Consider the following 19,361-nt stretch of genomic DNA (forward strand, 5'->3'; position numbering starts at 1 on the left):
AACAAAAGCTATATTTTCAGAAATATCACACAAAACTGGCAACCAGTAACAACACTTTTCTACAAAGTAAAGTTAGAATGTTTTTGTCAGACCTTACTTACCCTGATGTCTTTTCTCTAATAAATTCAAATTCTCATAAAAGAAGTAGAGCTGTTTTCAAGTTTTATTGGCCTACATTTCAGCTGGCTGCAAAGTGATGAAAGCTGGGAATGCCAAAATCGGGTTAAGTTGAAATATTATTCTTTAACAAAATGAATAAAAATATATTATGCCTATCAGAACTGTAAGCAACGTTTTGTTTTATTCAAGAAACATGTATCCCCTACATGAACCTACTTAAGCATCCTTCGGCATACCTCAACTACCGTTGAATTGCAACAATTTCAAATGTAACTCAATGGAACATGAAAATCAGCCCATTTGCTAGTGTCATATTTTCATTCCGCCAGGATAAAGACAGCACAGCAAGTAAATTAACTACAAATAAATTAGTGGAAGAGTGTCGATATAGGCTGCCAAGTGTGTGAGATATTCCTGAAAGTTTGACTATTCATTCTGATGTAAACCAACATCAAAACACACTATATGAGGCCGTTATTTGGGTAGTAAGACACAGCACTAAAATAAAAACACCATGTGCTATGTCTTACATTGTAGGACTAATGTACACACTAGTAATCCAGACTTACTGTAATGAAAATTAGTGGAAAACCTGTGCAATATGAAAAGCTGGAGGAGGAATTTGTCAAGAATTTTGTCCATATGAAGCACATCCCATGGGAATGGCCAGTCTGGCCAAACATGTTAACTCAGTTTTTATCTTTCTAAAAAAAATTCATTGATCACTGACTTGACGATTCAAAGCTGCCTCTGACAGAAGCCATCATGTTTGCTTGTTTCTTTATGTTTTTTTGGTCAATGGCTTTACTTTTAAGATATGAAAACTGACCCAAACTATATTATCTGTCAGAAATACGGAAATTTCTGCTTGAAATAACCTGAAGTCAAGAATTGCAGTCTCCAAGACATGAATTAAATATAGTGGACGGTGCATGTCTAATTCTGAATGATTCCTGTGAGTTTATTTTACAAGATATGTTCATTTTTGAAATGTGGAAACTCAAATTATGCGAATAAACATTCTATTTTCATACATTATATAATTCTGAAAAAATCATCCCCAGTCTATCATCCCTTCCACCCACCCACCCCTTCTCTTTGCTGCTGTTTGTTTGTTTTTTTTTAAATAAGAGATCAGCATACATTTTAACATTTTATGCAATATAAATGGATACTTTCTTGCATTCAATCTGTATAATGTATATGAAATTCGTGCAAGCTCTACCTGGATCATACACAAATTTATCTCCCTCCGCGGCCATATCGTCTGTAGTACTTGTGTACAAAGCAAACGAGATCACACCGGTTTGTGATTTTCTCGACTAGTCGCTTGTTAATGAAAATTACAGTTTTGTTTCAGTCTAGTATCGTAAGGGGATTCCCTTCGCTGGTACCGGCCTCAATTGTCTGGTTCCCTGTTACGATCAAACTTTTTACGTTCATGTTTACTTCAAATAGGTATGGATCCCGACTATGTCTCACAGCAGGGGATTCCCTATACAATTTCATGACGTCATAAATAGTCGTCAGCGATTCCCGGCAATGTCTGCTGCTGCTTGATTTCGTTGCGTAAAGAAGACAAGATCCATTGTCAGAAAGAGGGAAAAAAAAAAAAAAAATGAGCACACTTCCCACCGGTAATGCATGTAATTCAGATGTGGCATGCAAATATATCATTAAATGTGCATTTCAGATTAGATGATGGGACAGCACATCAACTTTAAAGTAGCAACAGGGGATGATTTTTTTCATAATTATAGAATATATAAAAATGGAATGTTTTCTGCATAATTTGAGTGTGCAGATTTTAAAAATGAACCATCTTTATGATATCTTTTCAAATAAATTCACAGGAAGCATTCAAACACATGTACCGTCCACCATTTTTAATATTGGTCTTTGTCAATTTTTGAAAATTCTTGACCCCATGTTATTTCAAGCTGAAATTTGCATATTTCTTACATATATTTTATATAGAAATGTTTTGTGAACATTCAGCTGTAAGAATAAATTGACTTTTTATATGTTCCAGGTAATTCAGCAACCCCCCTGTGCCTTTTTATGACCCCCTCCCAACATTTTTGCATGAAATAGTATATTTTTCAGTCATACACAAGTTGAAATTATATGTTGCTTTCAAAATGGAATATTTTTTGCTTAATTAGAGTGTGCAGATTTCAAAAATGAGGTTATCTTTATGATATTTTTTCAAATAAATTCACAGGAAGCATTCAAACACATGTACCATCCACCATTTTTAATATTGGTATTTGGTCACTTTTTAAAAATTCTTGACCTCATGTTATTTCAAGCTGAAATTTGCATATTTCTTACATATATTTTATATAAAAATGTTCTGTGAACATTCAGCTTTAAGAATAAATTGATTTTTTATATGTTCCAGGCAATTCAGCATCTCCCCTGTGCCTTTTTATCACCCCCCCCCCCCAACATTTTTGCATGAAATACTATATTTTTGAGTCATACACAAGTTGAAATTATATGTTGCTATCAAAATGGAATATATTCTGCTTAATTAGAGTGTGCATATTTAAAAAATGAGCCAGTCTTTATATATCTTTTCAAATAAATTCACAGGAAGCATTCAAACACATGTACCATCCACCATTTTTAATATTGGTATTTGGTCACTTTTTGAAAATTCTTGACCTCATGTTATGTCATGCTGAAAGTTGCATATTTTTTACATATGGTTATATATAAATGTGTTGTGAACATTCAGCTTCAAGAATAAATTTACTTTTTCTATGTTCCAGGTACTTCTGAAGACTTTCTGTGCCTTTTTATCACATGCCCCCTAACATTTTTGCATGAAATAGCATAATCATGAGTCATACCAAGTTGAAATTGTATGTTACTCTTAAAACCAATAGTGCATATTCATTACAGTGTTCTTGTACATATATACATTTATCTGAAATCACAATTTAGTAAATAATAATTGCTATTTTAGAATTTAGTTATCATAAGATATATTTGGTCAGTTTTCATATCTATAAAATAAAATCAATGACAAAAGGTTTTCCACTAAGTTTTCATTACAGTAAGTCAGGATTTCTATAGTGTCAACTTAGGATGGTGCAACATTAAATTTTGGATGTCCTAAATTTGCGATATTTTCATATTAATTCTGACCATTGTTTTGAGCAATATTACATAGCTCATGAAGTATAGACAATTGTGGTATCAGAGATAGAGAAGAAACTGGCACTGAGTTGGTTCTCAAGAAATATTCATGATTATGTATTTGTTTAAATGGAGAAATACTACAGGTCGATTCTCTATTCCTTGGCTTATGATGACAATATTCATATTGATATTTACAAAAAATGGCATGACAATTTTAAATGAATTTGTTTTCATTCTTCAAAATTCTGAAAAATAGTTGAACTTTTACCTCTTTTAAGTCCCTGATAAACATGAACATTTTAATTTTAATACCAGTGTCTCTAGATAAGAATCATACATAGAACAGATGACCTGACATTGATAATATCTCAGTGATCACAATTACATACATATTTTCATTATGTCTAGTATCAATGAGTCGGTGAGTGATACTCCCGTCGAGTTTCTAACCTCGAAAATATATTACACAACAAAAGTTGTACAAATATTTTGTAATAAGTTTGGTATAATGAATGACAGTTCCTCTGTGTAATCTGATTCCTTGCTATAAACGTCTGCCTTTTCATACAGTCAAGTTTTCATGTGTTTTTGAACCCAAATTATGTCATATTGTTGTCATTGTTTACATTTTGTACGTACCCATGTGCTGGGAAGAGTTACCGTTCTTACTGGCATGGGTGACCTTTGAAAAAGACGTAATTCATGGGTTTTCCGCAAATATTCGCACACATTTTACCATTATTCTTGTAAAAAGAACTCCAAAGTACTTAAAAAGTAGGCGTAGGTGAGCGTATATGTTCGTTTATTTAGTTTTTCAGCTTTTTGAAAAATTCAGTTTTTGTTTTTTTTCCGCTGAATAAGTTGTAGAAATGGCCCAGTATCATATAAGCTAAATATAGACATTTGACCTTTCAACCATGAATACATTCGGATGTAATAATGTCGGCTTTTTACATATTAAGGTGTAATGAGGTTGACATTTTGAGAAAATGTTAATCTTGATTGCCAATGCCCTCTAACGGCATCCCCTGTTGCTATTAAAAGGCTTCAAAGCAAATGCATGAAATATTTTACTGTACTTTTAAAAATTGGCTGTCACTGGTCTGATGCCATTATAGATAATTTAACATTTCTGATGGCTTGCTTTGGGATTTTTTCATTTATTTCCTATAATAATTGTGAGTGGTGGTCCAAAACTATAAAGCGTATTTTAAAATGTGTCTAACTGAACCTTTGAAAACTATCTCTTTCATATTTTGGGGCAAGATGGCAGGCTATGTATCAATGGGTCAAAAATACGGTTTGTCCATGTGGATTTTTTTTATATTAATGTGACGGTCCTATCTCAGATTGCTAGTAACTGTGCTGCTTAAATATTTCAATTGGTAAAGAATTTAGCCATGAAACTTTACACACACATTCATCCCTGGTTGCATGTGGTCCTGTTTGAAAATGGTGCTTGGTTGTTGTTGTTGTGGGGTTTAACGCCATTTTTCAGCACACAATAGGCTATGCATGGTAGCCATTATTAATGGTGGAGAGAGGACACTGGAAAAACCCGGAAAGAACCACCGACCCACAAGAAGCTATGGGCAAATTTTCTCACATACCCACATTGGCCGAGACCGAGACTCGAACCCATGCAGTCAGAGGTGAGATGGCAGTGATCCGTAGCGGAGAGCGCTTTAGACCACTCGGCCACTCGGGGCCCCTGAAAATGGTGCTTGGACCTCTAAAATGATTACAATACAGTAGTGTTTATCTTAAAATTTGGTGATTGCTACTCTATTCCTCCTAAACCGATGGACATATCTAAAAATGGAATTTTCACTAAAGACTTTTTATGATGTCTAGTTTGTTCTAAATGAAAATTGTTTCAGTGTGACATTCATTATGACTGCCATGTTGACATCTTGAAAATCCTGCTACTAGTCCACATGAATGGAGAGTCATATCTATGAATCTATGGTAAGTAACAGAAAAGAGTGAGGAATAAAACAACAAGTTTAGTAAAATTCAGAAATAATGTATTTCCCTAGAATACAAATTGAAAATTTAAATGGTACTTGTGAATTATTGTGAATTAAATCCCAAACAGTCCTAAAAGTTATGTTACAAGTACAAAAGTATGGAGTGTTCCAAATGAGATTTTGGAGATTCCTAAGTGAATTTTGTAGGCTGTTGTGTTGTAAATAAACAAGGCTCATCAGATCATTACCAGGATTTTACCAGTCATGCTTTAACATCTAGCACTTTAAGTTCTATTATGTTGTGACCAGTTTGTGTTGAATTTTATTTTCTTCAAATTATTGAATTCAAATGATTATTTTCTCGGGAAATACAAAAGTGCTCTGACAAAATTCTTTGATAAAGATATTCATTGGAATTTATACTGAATTCAAACCTGGAATAATATTTCTGTGATTCAACAAGAGACTGTTGATACATTAGCACTACACAGGCTATAACAGACATGTCATTACCTTCAATTTTGGATTTCTTCGGGACTTGAACTGAGTTTTATTCAGGACTTTTTATTACTAGGACTTGTGTCTTTAATTCTTGGATTATTTTTGGATTTAATTTGCAATACCTAAGTTTTTTTCTTCTCATTTTTCACCTTGTATTCTAGGAAAATAAAGTATTTGTTAAATTTAACAAAGCTTGTTGTCTTCACTCTTTTCTGTTACTTATTTTAAGAGCATAGATTCGTAAAAAATGGCCAAAATGTCATGCTATTTACGATACAATGATTTTGGTGACAGTTTCTTTTTGGTAGAAATTTAAGTTAATTTCATTGTTAAATGATTACAGAGGTGGAATAATGTTTATATTATTGAAGGGAATTGGCAGCATGTGAGTTGTTGTCTGACTCTTGCTTTGGAAGATTGAATAGTCTTCTGCAGATAAAACTCTATGATGTTTGTTTAATTTACATCTCATGAAATATTTTGATGGATCCAAACACATTTGCAGTATCAATGCCAATAATGATTATGACACAGGTCCAACAGGTAACCATGCTAGTTACCTGAATATGCTCAGTAGTTAATGTATAATGGATAATAATAACAACAATAATAATAATAATAATAAAGACTTTATTTAGAGAAGGTAACTCAGTTAGTTACAGAACTAATCTACCTTGAGGCCTTCTATCTGTTAAGTACAATATATACAGTATATACAACATGATGTGAAGAGTCTGGCTTGACACTAAATAATTAAGTAATTTTAAAATTCAAAGTATCAAGCCTGGAACACATTCACAGGCATGAGTGAAAACATAAACATATATAAAACATAAAATATAATCCTGCATTGAAAAATTCAGCTCTGAAAATGATGAAAAATTACAGAAAAGCAGGTGGTATTTTTTGTACTAGAACTCTTCAATTTTCTAAAGATTTCATCCATTTAAGACATTGATTGTGAAAAGATGAAATGCTAGGCTGCCTTACGTCACTGGGAATGTTGTTCCATACCAGTGGACCAGTATATTGAAAACTTTTTTTAAACAATTCCTTCTTTGGCGTTGGTATAATGTAATTTTTTCTTCTTATGGACCTTAAATTTAGAATGCCATCAGCATCTCTTTGGTGAAAGATATTGCTTAGATAGACAGGAATGTCTTTTCTGGATACTTATACATCAATTTGGCCTTTCTTAGAAATATTCTTTCATGTATTGTTAAAACTTTTATATTATTCATTGCATCCTGAAAATTGTCTATACTTTGATCTAGAATTAAATGGCATGCCCTCTTTTGGAGTCTTAAAAGTGTTGTTATGTTTGAATTAGAGGTATTACCTCAAATTACATTACAGTAGTCCAGATATGGCTGAATATACCTTTTATAAAAGATGACCCTATACTGAAGAGGAATGTATGTTTTGATTTTCCTCAGTAGCCAAAGATAAGAATTAACCTTTTTTGAAATATGTTTAATGTGAATAGACCAAGTAAGATTGTTATCCACAAATACACCAAGAATTCTATCTTGAGAGGTCATATTAAGGCTCACATTGTCAAATAGAGTTTGTCGCTCTCTAGCCTTGCTCATTTTTGTTGTGTTGTAACTAGTAGGGCTTTCGTTTTTTCTGTATTTATGATCATACTGTTTTCCTTGCACTATACTTGAAGTCAGTTGAGAGCATCTTGTAAGTTATTTTCAAGTTCTGTTTTGGTTTTACCCATCTTAGACAGTGTAGTATCATCTGCATAGAGGTCAGTGGAAGAAATTGAAGTTCCAATCTTAAGAGGTAAATCGTTGATAAATAGTATGAAGAGAGGCCCAAGGATAGAGCCTTGTGGTACTCCACAATTAATATTTTTACTTTCAGAAAGTTGACCATTTAAAGATACATTTTGCACTCTATCGGTTAAGTAAGAAGTAAACCAGTTTAGGGAGTTTTCACTGCATTGATAGATTTTTAGTTATTCAAGCAAAATTTCATGGTCTATAAGATGAAAAGCTTTACAAAAATCAACCATAATAGTGCCTACCATTTCTCCTTGATCTAATGCTTTTAGCCATTTATCAATCAAAGATACAAGTGCAGTTTCACAGGAGTGATTCTGGCAAAAGCCAGACTGATTATCATGAATAAGATCATAAGTGTTTAAATAGTTGAGAAAAGAATCATGTACATGTTTTTCTAGTAATTTGGAGAGACAAGGAAGGATAGAGATGGGTCTGTAGTTATTTACATCATCTTTTGTTCCTGCTTTATGCAGTGGTATAACCTTGGCAGTTTTCCATGTTTGTGGAAATTTATTAGACCTAATACTTTCATTGCAAATGAAAGCTATTCTCTCTACAATTGCAGGTGCAGCTACCTTTAGTAGCCTTGGTCCAATCATATCAAGTCCTGTAGCTTTACAGTCATCCATTTTTTGAATATATTTCAACACAAATTCGGGGCTCATTTCAGGAATTTCAAACTTTATATTGTTTGGTAGTTTTTAGCACAAAAATGTTTGAGTTCCAGATGATCAGATGAAGTTCTGGGTTCTTTAAGTTTTTCAGCAATTTGAACCAAAAAGTTGTTAAAAATATTTGAGATGTCAGCTGGATTATCAGCGTAAATGCCCTCATGATTGAGGGATAAAATTTCAGCTTTACTCTTACATTTGCCTGCACCAAACCCTGTAAACACTTTCCAGATAGCTTTGGGATTATTTTGGTTTTCATCAAGCACTTTTTTATAGTGCGCTTGTTTGGCTTGATGTATCATTTTATTAACTTTATTCCTCCAAACTCTATATTCAGTTTGATTTTCTACTGATTTTAGTTGGTCTCTTTGCTTTATTGCTTCTAAAATTTCTGGGGAGATCCAGCCTGGCTGGTGGTCTTTCTTTATCCTGTGTGTTTTTAAAGGGGCATGCTTGTTCACTATACTGATGAACAGATCTGGCCAAGTATCTAAAACATCATCAATATCTTCAAAGATTTGGACTGTATTCCATGGAATCTGTTTCAGATCTTCTAGGAATTTAACAGTATCAAAGTTTTGAAAGGATCTATAAATAATGGATTTAAGGATATTATTTTTTGTTGATTTGCCATTGACTTTATGTGTTAGAAAAATTGCAAGTGGTCACTTATGCCAATCTTTGGAACCATTACTTCCAAAACATTTTCTTTTGTATTGGTATAAATATGATCTATAAGTGTTTTAGAGGTAGATGTTACTCTGGTGGGTTCATTTACTAGTTGCTCCAAACCTAATGAAGCAATAAAATTCATCCAATTCACTTTTATTTGATCATTGAGAAGGTCTCTATTTAGATCGCTTAGAATGTAAAATTCTTTATCTTCTTTTGAAATTTTATCTACTTGAAGTTCAAAATATTCATACCAATCAGTATGTGATGATGGGGGTCTGTACACAAAACCTACTAAACAGGGCTTAGCTTTTTCTGGAGTGATCTGTAGCCAAATGGATTCTATTTCCTGTATTTCTAGGTCTTCCCGTCTTTTACAAATAGTATCGGTTCTAACATACACAAGGAGCCCACCGCCACCTGTTTTCCTATCCTTTCGATAAGGTTTGTCGTAGCCATTGATATACAAGAAATTTTCACCCTGATTTTCTGTTAACATTGCTTCCGAGAGCCCAGATAAATGGATATTATTATTTGGAGAGGTTAGCAGTGACTCCACCTGATCAATCTTTTCACAAAAACCCTGAATGCTTAGTATACAGAACATTAAAACGTAAACACCTGTTTGACTATGACATGTAATGGTTTTAGCCAAAATTAACAAATGAAACAAACACAGACATATTAGAAAACTAAGTTGGAAATCAATATTTTTGCTTAAATATCACTTCTTTATTTGTAACACATTATGGAGTTCAGTGTTAATTAGTTTGCATTAAATAAATGAAGTATCTATCATCAGTGATCAAAGAGGGTTTAGTACAAAGGTTTATAAAAACAGCAAAAATTCCCTCTTCAGATTTAATCAAACCTCAAAGAACCAATATAAATCAACATGAATATATATGCTTTTCTGATACCATTCACACAAACTATAGTTAAAAATTGACTTTTTCCTCTTGACAGTCAAAGATTGGAATTTGTTACCACAAATATTAATCACAACTACTGAATCTTCAGAAAACCAAAATGATGTCTTTTCAAAATTATGACACATTTTTTCTAAAAGTTTTGTTGTTCAATCTGACATGTCATGGTGCCAGAATATCACCATGATGCAGCACTGAACTACACCTGATCAAGATCAATACAGACTTTGACCTTTTATTCCTGTCTCTGTTTTTGAAGGTTAATTGTACACATCAGAAATTAACTTCTTATGAGTGGTTAAACATGCTATTGATTAAAAATGATGCTTGAAATTGATGAGAAATATATAAGTTCTTATGTGGAAAATAATATTTACATGTAGTATATTGGTAATTAATTATTTTTGAAAAAACAGTACAGGTAATGTTGAACTTAGATCATATTTTGTTTCAATTTTCAAAGAAATGCAAGGTGGAAAAAGAATTACATTCAGAACCTGGGTATTGACAGTTATAATCAAAGCAAATATCTGAATGTTTCTCAAGAAATATGTATTTCTCATTTGTCGTTTTGATATTTATGATTGTCTTCTTTTGATTTTCATTTAATTTGCTTTTTCAACAATTTGAATTTTTAATTTCCAGTAAGTTCACAACAACATGCTTATGCAAATGATGCAATGGATGAAGAGAGCATGTCCAAACTGAAGAAGATGAAGCCACACGTTCCTGGAATCATAATATTTGCTGATCACAGTCGTCCTTTACCCTGGACTGTCACATACCATGCATGTGTTATATTTGCTGATGTTTCAGGTAGCATATATTGACATATTTTAGCATACTATAAATAGATAAAGGCTGATTTAAAAAAAACAGGACTTGCATAATGTTTCTCTTTTTTTCTTTTTCCCTTTTTTTTAATCTCACAATGGTCAAAAGGTCAATTGAGCTTATGCATTGTCTGTCATTTGTTACCATCATATGTTTACTGTTATTTAATACTAATAATGATAATATTAATAAAGACTCAGTTTAATGAGGGTGACCCAGTCACTTACAAAATACAACTAATTTACTTTGAGGCCCTTTAAGACATATGTACAGATATATGTAGAGTGCAGCCATTCACTACCTATCACACATATGTGCTCAGATAAATAATACATGTATATTCAATATTCATAGACAGTCATTGTACATAGAAATTACAGATCCAAGCTAATTAACCACACATTAAATTCTATACCCTATATACTGTTACGAGTCTTATGCTTATAAAATAAGTAACAGAAAAGGGAAGATAATGACTGTTTGGTTGTGGAGGCGAACCCTTTTGTCTGCTGGGGTGTTGTAGTCACCCCCTGTTCCTGACCAGTTTCGTTACTATTGTAACTCATCAGAGTGGATAATAAGGGTTGATTCATTTGTTCAACTGATCTACTACTACTGTACTACCATCCCAATCAATTCTGCTTTATAAAGAAGTGAGAGAACTTCTTTCCAAATATGTGAAATTAAAACGTTGTCTGACTGGGCCCAAGAGTGTGGCCTTAAAAGGAAAATTGCTCAAGGATTAGAACTTAATTTACGCCTGAAATTCACTTATTCTCCCAATTTTATCAGTGCTTGGAACACCATCATCCAAGAAACCTCAGAACTGGGAGGACACTGTATCAAAAGCATGTCTTTTATTTACTCACCTGCATGAAATATATATGAGACTTAAATGGAATTCCAAGTGAGGATAAAAAAGCACTTGAGGGATATCCGTAATTATATAGATTCCCTGGTGTCTTAGCATTTTAACTTATCTGACCACAATACAGATTGTGTTAAATATCAGGTAATAGAAATTATTAAATCTGATCCAGCTTTCGAGTAGCACTTTCTTTAGATAGAGAATTTTATTGGATATACCAGTGAAATAACCTACAGCTGGTAGGGATTAATGTCTTGGTCTAAATGGGAGTTCAGTCATTTTAAACTTAAGTAACAGAAAAGAATGAAAAGAAACAAATTTCGTAAAATTCAACAAATAATTTATTTTCCCAGAATAAAAAGTGAAATTGAAAAAAAGAACTAACAGTATTGCAAAGTAAAACCCCAAAGAATCCTAGAATTACAGACACAAGTCCCAATAATTTAAAGTTCTCATAAAACTTTTGCAGAAATTCAAATTAAGTCCAATGCTGAAGTGTTGATGTATCTGTGTTGACCTTTATAATGCTGAAGTGTTAGCAGTCTTTTGTTGAAATGCAGTAATATAATTCCAGGTTTGAATTCACTATAAATCCTAGTAAATGTCTCTGTCCAAGAATATTATTTTTTTATGAGTAGTCTGTATTTGCAGAGAAAATAATCACTGAATTAAATAATTTGAAGGAATAAATTTTGGTCTGAATGAACACTGTACACAACAATAATAACAAGTTGAATCTGCTAGATCTTAAGTATGAATGAATAATCTTTCCAGTTATAAGAATTTAGTCCTCAACTTGACCTAAGGTCACACTTAACATTTTGTAAAAGAAACCCCATTATCTAATGGAAAATAACAGTCTAGAAGGTTCTTAATGTTAACAAAATAATTTTTTTGTCACTATTAAAAAGTCAGTTACTAAAATTATTAATATATATATATATATATATATATATATATATATATATATATATATATATATATATATATATATATATATATGTGCAAGGCAGAATACACTAAGGTGAAATTATGATCAGTGTTCACGATCTAAAGTTTACTTGTGCATAGCAAGGCATTGTGGTATTAATTCATATTTGGATTGCATCCATTTAATATAGCTAATCTGAATATTATTTTTTTCATTTGGGATATTATTTGATATAATTGCCTCAGAATATTAAACACTGCTTTTAAATAATTCCAATTCTTCCTTATTTGCAGTTTTTTTTGAGGGGGGGGCTCAGAAGTGTTTTTTGAGATACCAAGGGACTGCATTCTGCATGATCCCCTCCAAAAAGATATTTTCTAATTTAGAACAGATTATCTTTTCATATAAGCCTATAGAAAATTACTGGAAATTCAAATTTAGTTTTAAGAAAAAGAAAATAGCAGTTTCTTTGAAAAATTTAATACACTTACAAACAAATATAGCTGGTTCGGCCAATGTGGGAATGTGAGAAAGCTTGCCAGTAGCTTCTCGTGGGTCGGTGGTTCTTTCCGGGGTTTTCCCGGGTTCTTCTTCCACCATTAGTACTGGCCGCCATGTATAGCCTATCGTGTGCTGAAAAATGGTGTTAAACCCAACAACAACAACAAATATAGCTGGTAGACTTAGCATTGTCCTGTACCACATGCACATATGCACACACATAATCACAACCAAACACATTAAATGCAAGAAAATAGCAGGTTTCTGTCATTAAAATCCATTTGACATGCAAATATTTTCTTACATTGATGAATTCATTGTTACATTCAGTCGTTCAGTAGATGGGGTTTGAGGATAATGAAATTTCAGTTGTGTTCTTCTTTGCACTCATTCAGGACTAGATGGTACTGTTGTTCATACTTCCCAGAATTTCTTGCATTTTTCTCTGCATAGAAAATGATCTTTTTGCATCTGCATTACTGTGAGGGAATGTCAAACATTCGGTGTGGTGTTGCTATATCTTATAAGGGATGTTTTACATTCCAGAATGATTGATTTCAATATAGTGTTTGCATTGTGTGCAAATATTACATACTCCCCTTGCAGCTGCATTTCAAAAAGTCAAAATATTTAGTTTTTCTGGGCTTTACTCACTTTGCAGATGGATTATATTTCCCTGAATCACTGCTACATTTCTACATTTTGCATTAAAAAAATTAATCACATTTGTACACTATTCCAGCTAACGAAATAATCATGTTTTGCATTTTATATATAAAGTGAATTCTAAATTCAAAAGATAGATATATGTAGTCAAATCTCTCTTTATCTCTCAATTTTTTTTCTTCCTTTTTCTAAGAGTACTGAAAATCATAATCTTTGTGAATGTCCCAGTTTTGTAATTGTGCATGGAGACATTTGTGGTTTTCCATTTCATTGCCAACATTGTCTTGAACTCCACCATACTAGCTGGTTTGTCTTCAGTAGCCACCAAGTATAATATATTGATTGTATTGAGACTACTTTGCACTAAAGCAAGAAATTTTGAATAGACACATGTTCGGTTATGTAAATATAGCAAGATTATTTTTGCAGCACAACCTGCAACATTAGTTACTGCCAATATGGCCAAGATAGCAATCAGACTGGTGTCCCAATGATGGTTGCTGTAGTCACAATTCCAGCAGTACCAAGGCTAACTGTGGTCATGGTAATCTGCAGATAGCATCAATGACCACACATACACATACACACACACACAAAAATAAACACACACACACATGTATTTTGTGAGTAAAATTGTTTTTTGGGCAGTTTCATTTCATAGGTGTTGTTACACTTCAGTTATATTTTCACTTCAGTAACTATAAAAGTCAATCACACTTCTATTAAAAATGTGATCACATAGTATAATTGCTTGGGAGGCAGACTACATCCATACTCATCACATCCAGTTGTAACATTCACACACGATTCTAACCAGTTACTCTATTTTACTGGTACAACTGCCATGCAGTCACAGAAAATATATACCAGGGGAATATTTAAGTCTACAGCTATCATATCTTATTTTGGGCCTGCCACCATGTACATATTGAACCATACTGATTACACCACTGAATGATGTCTGAAAATATTCTCATCTTTGCCTAGAAATTGTTACTTTAATAAGTGGATCCTTGTTGAATAACAGTAGAGATTATTTCTCATCCTAGTTGAGTTAATTTGGGTTCAACATAATTGTTGGGAAATTAAACTGAATTGGATTTGTTGGTAAATTCAGTTTATTTATTTAGAGAAACAATTCCTGTGTGTTTTTATGACAGGCAGTAAAGTCCATGGCCTAGTGTTTTATGTTCAAATGCAATAATTTTGTAGTGGTCCTAACAGTCAGTTTTTATTTGACCCTTGGCAATTAAGATTACATGAGGGTCTATTGATCTTGAACTTATGCAGACATTCATTGACATGTGGAACAAAATTATTATTGATGTCACCTGATCCATTGTCTTATCTGCACATTCTGCAACATCATTGTCATTGTCACACGGTTGTTCAGAATTCATCTTGTATATGCTATGGTAAATGTTAAATACAAAGACAAACAAGTACTCTTTAAATAGATGTTGATTTCTAAAAACTGAATTTCATCTCATTTGACTAATGTTATAGATTCTGCATACGTGAAAGGTTCTAAAACAATAACAGATTGACACAAGAAATTTGTATCAATGATTTAATTAATACAGCCGGATAAAAGAGGCCAAAGTTTACTATTACTACAAAGAACTAATTTGTTTCCTCTTCCACATTCCAGGCACTACATAAATGGGAGCTAGATCCACATTATAAATACATTTTACAGTGAAATTATTTCTAAATTATTTTAGTTGATATGTTCAGAAGTATCTAAACAAGCAAATCGTGTGCCAGTTAAACATTTGATAACTTTTCATTATATTCCTGCATGTGAAAGGGAAATAAATCTTGGATTCTTTAGATGGTTAAATATAATCCTTGAGGAAAATGTTTTCTTTAGATTTATAAACATTCAGGTTTTTTATGGTTGTGCCATATTTCAGGATTTACAGCATTGTGTGAAAAGTACAGCACAATGCAGCAGGCTGGGATCGACCAATTGACCAGAACTCTTAATGAATACCTCAGTGCTCTGGTAGAGGAAATCCTGGCCTCTGATGGGGACATCCTCAAGTTTGCAGGTGAGCTGACTTTGTGTTTAAGGGAAGACTGGTTATCTAGGACAGAGTTGTATCTAGTATGAGTCAGGGAAAATTTGCCCACTTCATCTGTCTGCATCTCCCAGTGTTTGAGAAGTCTTTGTAATTGTATACACCTGCCTAAGGGCAGGGCATATATAACTATGATATTGTCAATCTGTCCATCTACTTCTGCTACATCATCTATATTTACCTAATTTTGTGGATGGCTTGTTCTTGGGGTAAGAAAGAAATCTATTGAGTTTCACTAAAAGGGAAAAAGTTAGTCACTCTGAAGAAGAAAACTGATTTTTGCTCAGTAACATTAGTTTTTATATCACTGACATCAACCAAATATCATGGATGGCTTGCACTTATCATAGCACAGAAACCTATTGATTTTAGGATGAACAAGTCAAAGGGCAAGGTCAGTGTGACTGAAATAATAAATATGGTTTCAGCATAGCATTATTCTACATCACAGACCTTTACCAAACTTTGTGGATGACTTGCACTTGGGATAAGGATAAACCCTATCAGTTTTGGGGTCAAAAGGACAAAGCTTAAAGCTACTGTTACTGAAAGAAAGAAAAAATGGTTTCCTCACAATAATATTAGTTTTCCACAAAAGAAAGTAAACAAGAAAGTGTATTGATTTTGGCCTGAAAAGGTCAAACATCATGGTCACTTTTAAATGAAAAATTGTTTCTGCACAAAAATTTCAGTTCTTTACCATGCACCATCACCACAGTTTGTGGATGGCTTACACTTTAAGTGAGAAAGATACCTATAAATTTGGGGCTTATGATGTCAATTAAGGTCAAGGTAATTTTGACTGAACGACATTTTTTTTTCATATTAGTTTTAGTTTTGGCAATATATCTTGACAAACTTGTATGGATGGTTTTTGCTCAAAATATGGAAGAGGCCTATTGATATTTGGATCCATAGGTCAAGGTCTTTGTGTCCAAAAAATTCATTTTGCTCAGCAATGTTTGTTTTAGAGTAAGCCCCTTGCCCAGTGATTTTAGGATGTACAGATCAAAGGTCAAGATCATGGTAAGTCTAGTAAATATATAATAGTTTCTGCATAGTAAGCTTAAAGACCACATATTTTGATGTTAGGCCAAGGTCATTGAGACCCTTGGACAATAATCTCCAGAGTCAACCTTGCCCAAAAAGTGCCTACAGAGATGACCATTAATTATGCATTAGACAAATGATATACCACTCACATTACTGTTCTAATTGTAAAGACTTAAACTATTGAATGGAATATGTCCCATGGACTTAGGAACCTCAGTAAAAGGCTGCGGCATTTACCAAAATCTGTACACAGTTTAGAATAATGGAAACAATGCTGTTGGATTGAAACAACTGGAAACTCAATCTTTCCTCATATCAGCTTACTAGACTTACTGAACAACTGATGCTATTATAATGAGCATGCCATACCTCATTCAACAGCTGATGCTTTTACAACATGCATGCCATAGCTCACCCAACAGCTGATGCAGTTATAATGTGCATGTTATACCTCACTCAACAGTTGATGCTATTATAATGTGCATGCCATACCTCACTCAACAGCTGATGCTATTACAACATGCATGCCATAGCTCACTCAACAGCTGATGCAGTTATAATGTGCATGTTATACCTCACTCAACAGCTGATGCTATTATAGTGTGTATGCCATAGCTCACTCAACAGCTATTGCTGTTATAATGTACATGCCATATCTCACTCAACAGCTGATGCTATTATAATGTGCATGCCATGCGTCACTCAACAGCTGATGCTATTACAACATGCATGCCATAGCTCACTCAACAGCTGTTGCTATTACAACATGCATGCCATAGCTCACTCAACAGCTGATGGTATTATAGTGTGTATGCCATAGCTCACTCAACAGCTATTGCTGTTATAATGTACATGCCATATCTCACTCAACAGCTGATGCTATTATAATGTGCATGCCATGCGTCACTCAACAGCTGATGCTATTACAACATGCATGCCATAGCTCACTCAACAGCTGTTGCTATTACAACATGCATGCCATAGCTCACTCAACAGCTGATGGTATTATAGTGTGTATTCCATAGCTCACTCAACAGCTATTGCTATTACAATGTACATGCCATATCTCACTCAGCTTGTGATTGATTCATTTTGCAGTATTTCTTTAACCTCTTATTATGACAGGATTCATTTTGCAAGACATGTCATTGCAGAATATATCTGACAGTTTCAGTTAAACATGACATGAATTGTTGTAATGGTGTTACCTACTGTTAAATATATGAACATGATGAAAAAGTGAATAATGGAACTGGACATACTGTCTTCAATTGTATGGGTTGTTTTTGTAGATCTACAATGACTAAAAAACTATACTATTTAGTGATTACAGATTTTAAATGGTGTTTCTTAAAATATTGTTAATTAAAGGTTCTGTTAACAAACATGTTGTTTAAAGGTAAAATACTGTAGTTTAAGAAATTTGTATCAACATTATCAGTAAATCTACCTGATGTGTAATGTTCTGTACTGCATATCAGCATTATCAGTAAACAAACTCAATGTGTAATATTGTGTAATGTGTATTGTATATGCTTTCAGGTTATGCTCCACATTTATGGGTCTAAGTCTCCGGGGTAAAATGGTAATCTTCACACATTGCTCCTGTGTATATTGTATGCTTTCAGGTTATGCTTCATGTTTATGGGTCTAAGTCATCAGAGGTAAAATTGTAAACTGTGCATACTGCCCTTGCGTATTGTGTGTGCTTTCAGGCTATGCTCTACATTTATGGGTCTACGTCTCCAGAGGTAAAACTAAACTACTGACATTGCCCTTGTTTATATTGTGTGGTTCACATTATGCTCCACATTTTTTTATTATGTGAAGCTCCAAAGGTAAAAGTTCTTCAAAATGAGCAACAATTTGGTATTTGCCCAGTTTCAGTTCTGACAAATGAATTTTCGTAAACATAAACACATGTGGAAATTTAAGGGACCTGTTTTTTTTTGTCACTGGATGAAATTGAAAAAAAAATCTGAATGGCTAAACATTTTTAATTTCATAGAAAAAATTGAATATATTTAATAGATATTTCCCCATCCCTGAGTGAAGGTATAGGGGAATATAGTGATAGTGATGTTCACCTGTCCAATGACAAGATGGTTTCTGCTACATATCATGCATTTACTATCATATTTTTTTTCTCAAATCTCACATGTTCTGTACCCAAGGGTAGAGACAGAAACCTATCAATTTGGGGGCTTCAAGGTCTGAGATCAAGGTCACTGGAGTCAAAACTGATTTTCCTTTTGACATTTTTAAGTCATTTCCTTAATTTTTATAAAGCCTTAGATAGAGTACATTTGGACAGGGCAGCTACTTACCAATTTTGATGATGATAGCAGGACGGTGCCAGTATTCAGCAATGCAATATTTGTTTGTTTCTGTTCAAAAAGGGAATGTTCCTGCTTCCAGTTTTCATCAAATTTCATTGATAGTCTACAAAAGCATGTATTGATTCTTGAACCCAGAAGTAAAGGTCAAAATGTAACAACATCTGAGTGAAAATGTTACTTCAAACCTCAAGCATGTTCTGAAGGTCATCTTGAATTTTGTTTCGGTAAAACCTGTCATGAGATACTACACCTTTTGTCAACAAAAAGTAATCTCTCAAG

At 33.3% G+C, this 19,361-nt stretch overlaps 2 protein-coding genes across 3 annotated transcripts in view; one reads left to right on the forward strand and one right to left on the reverse strand.

Annotated features, from left to right (window-relative positions):
* Window positions 1–1,452, reverse strand: part of LOC149804448 (ubiquitin thioesterase OTUB1-like) — a 30,869-nt gene extending 29,417 nt beyond the window's left edge. Inside the window, exon 1 of the mRNA XM_089940559.1 lies at window positions 1,346–1,452. Coding sequence (XP_089796685.1) covers window positions 1,346–1,382 — 37 coding nt within the window. The 5' untranslated portion in view covers window positions 1,383–1,452. The remainder of the gene's footprint in view (window positions 1–1,345) is intronic.
* Window positions 1,453–1,663: 211 nt separating this feature from the next.
* LOC149804449 (adenylate cyclase type 10-like) overlaps window positions 1,664–19,361 on the forward strand; it is a 175,717-nt gene continuing 158,019 nt past the window's right edge. For both annotated transcript variants that reach the window (XM_089940570.1, XM_089940579.1), the window contains exons 1-3: window positions 1,664–1,757; window positions 10,452–10,622; window positions 15,523–15,660. In XM_089940570.1, the coding sequence (XP_089796696.1) occupies window positions 1,739–1,757; window positions 10,452–10,622; window positions 15,523–15,660 (328 nt within the window). In that variant the 5' untranslated portion in view covers window positions 1,664–1,738. The remainder of the gene's footprint in view (window positions 1,758–10,451; window positions 10,623–15,522; window positions 15,661–19,361) is intronic.

The sequence above is a fragment of the Sinohyriopsis cumingii genome, chromosome 2 (assembly GCF_028554795.1).
Source record: "Sinohyriopsis cumingii isolate HCF-2022 chromosome 2, ASM2855479v2, whole genome shotgun sequence".
Taxonomy (NCBI): Eukaryota; Metazoa; Mollusca; class Bivalvia; order Unionida; family Unionidae; genus Sinohyriopsis; species Sinohyriopsis cumingii.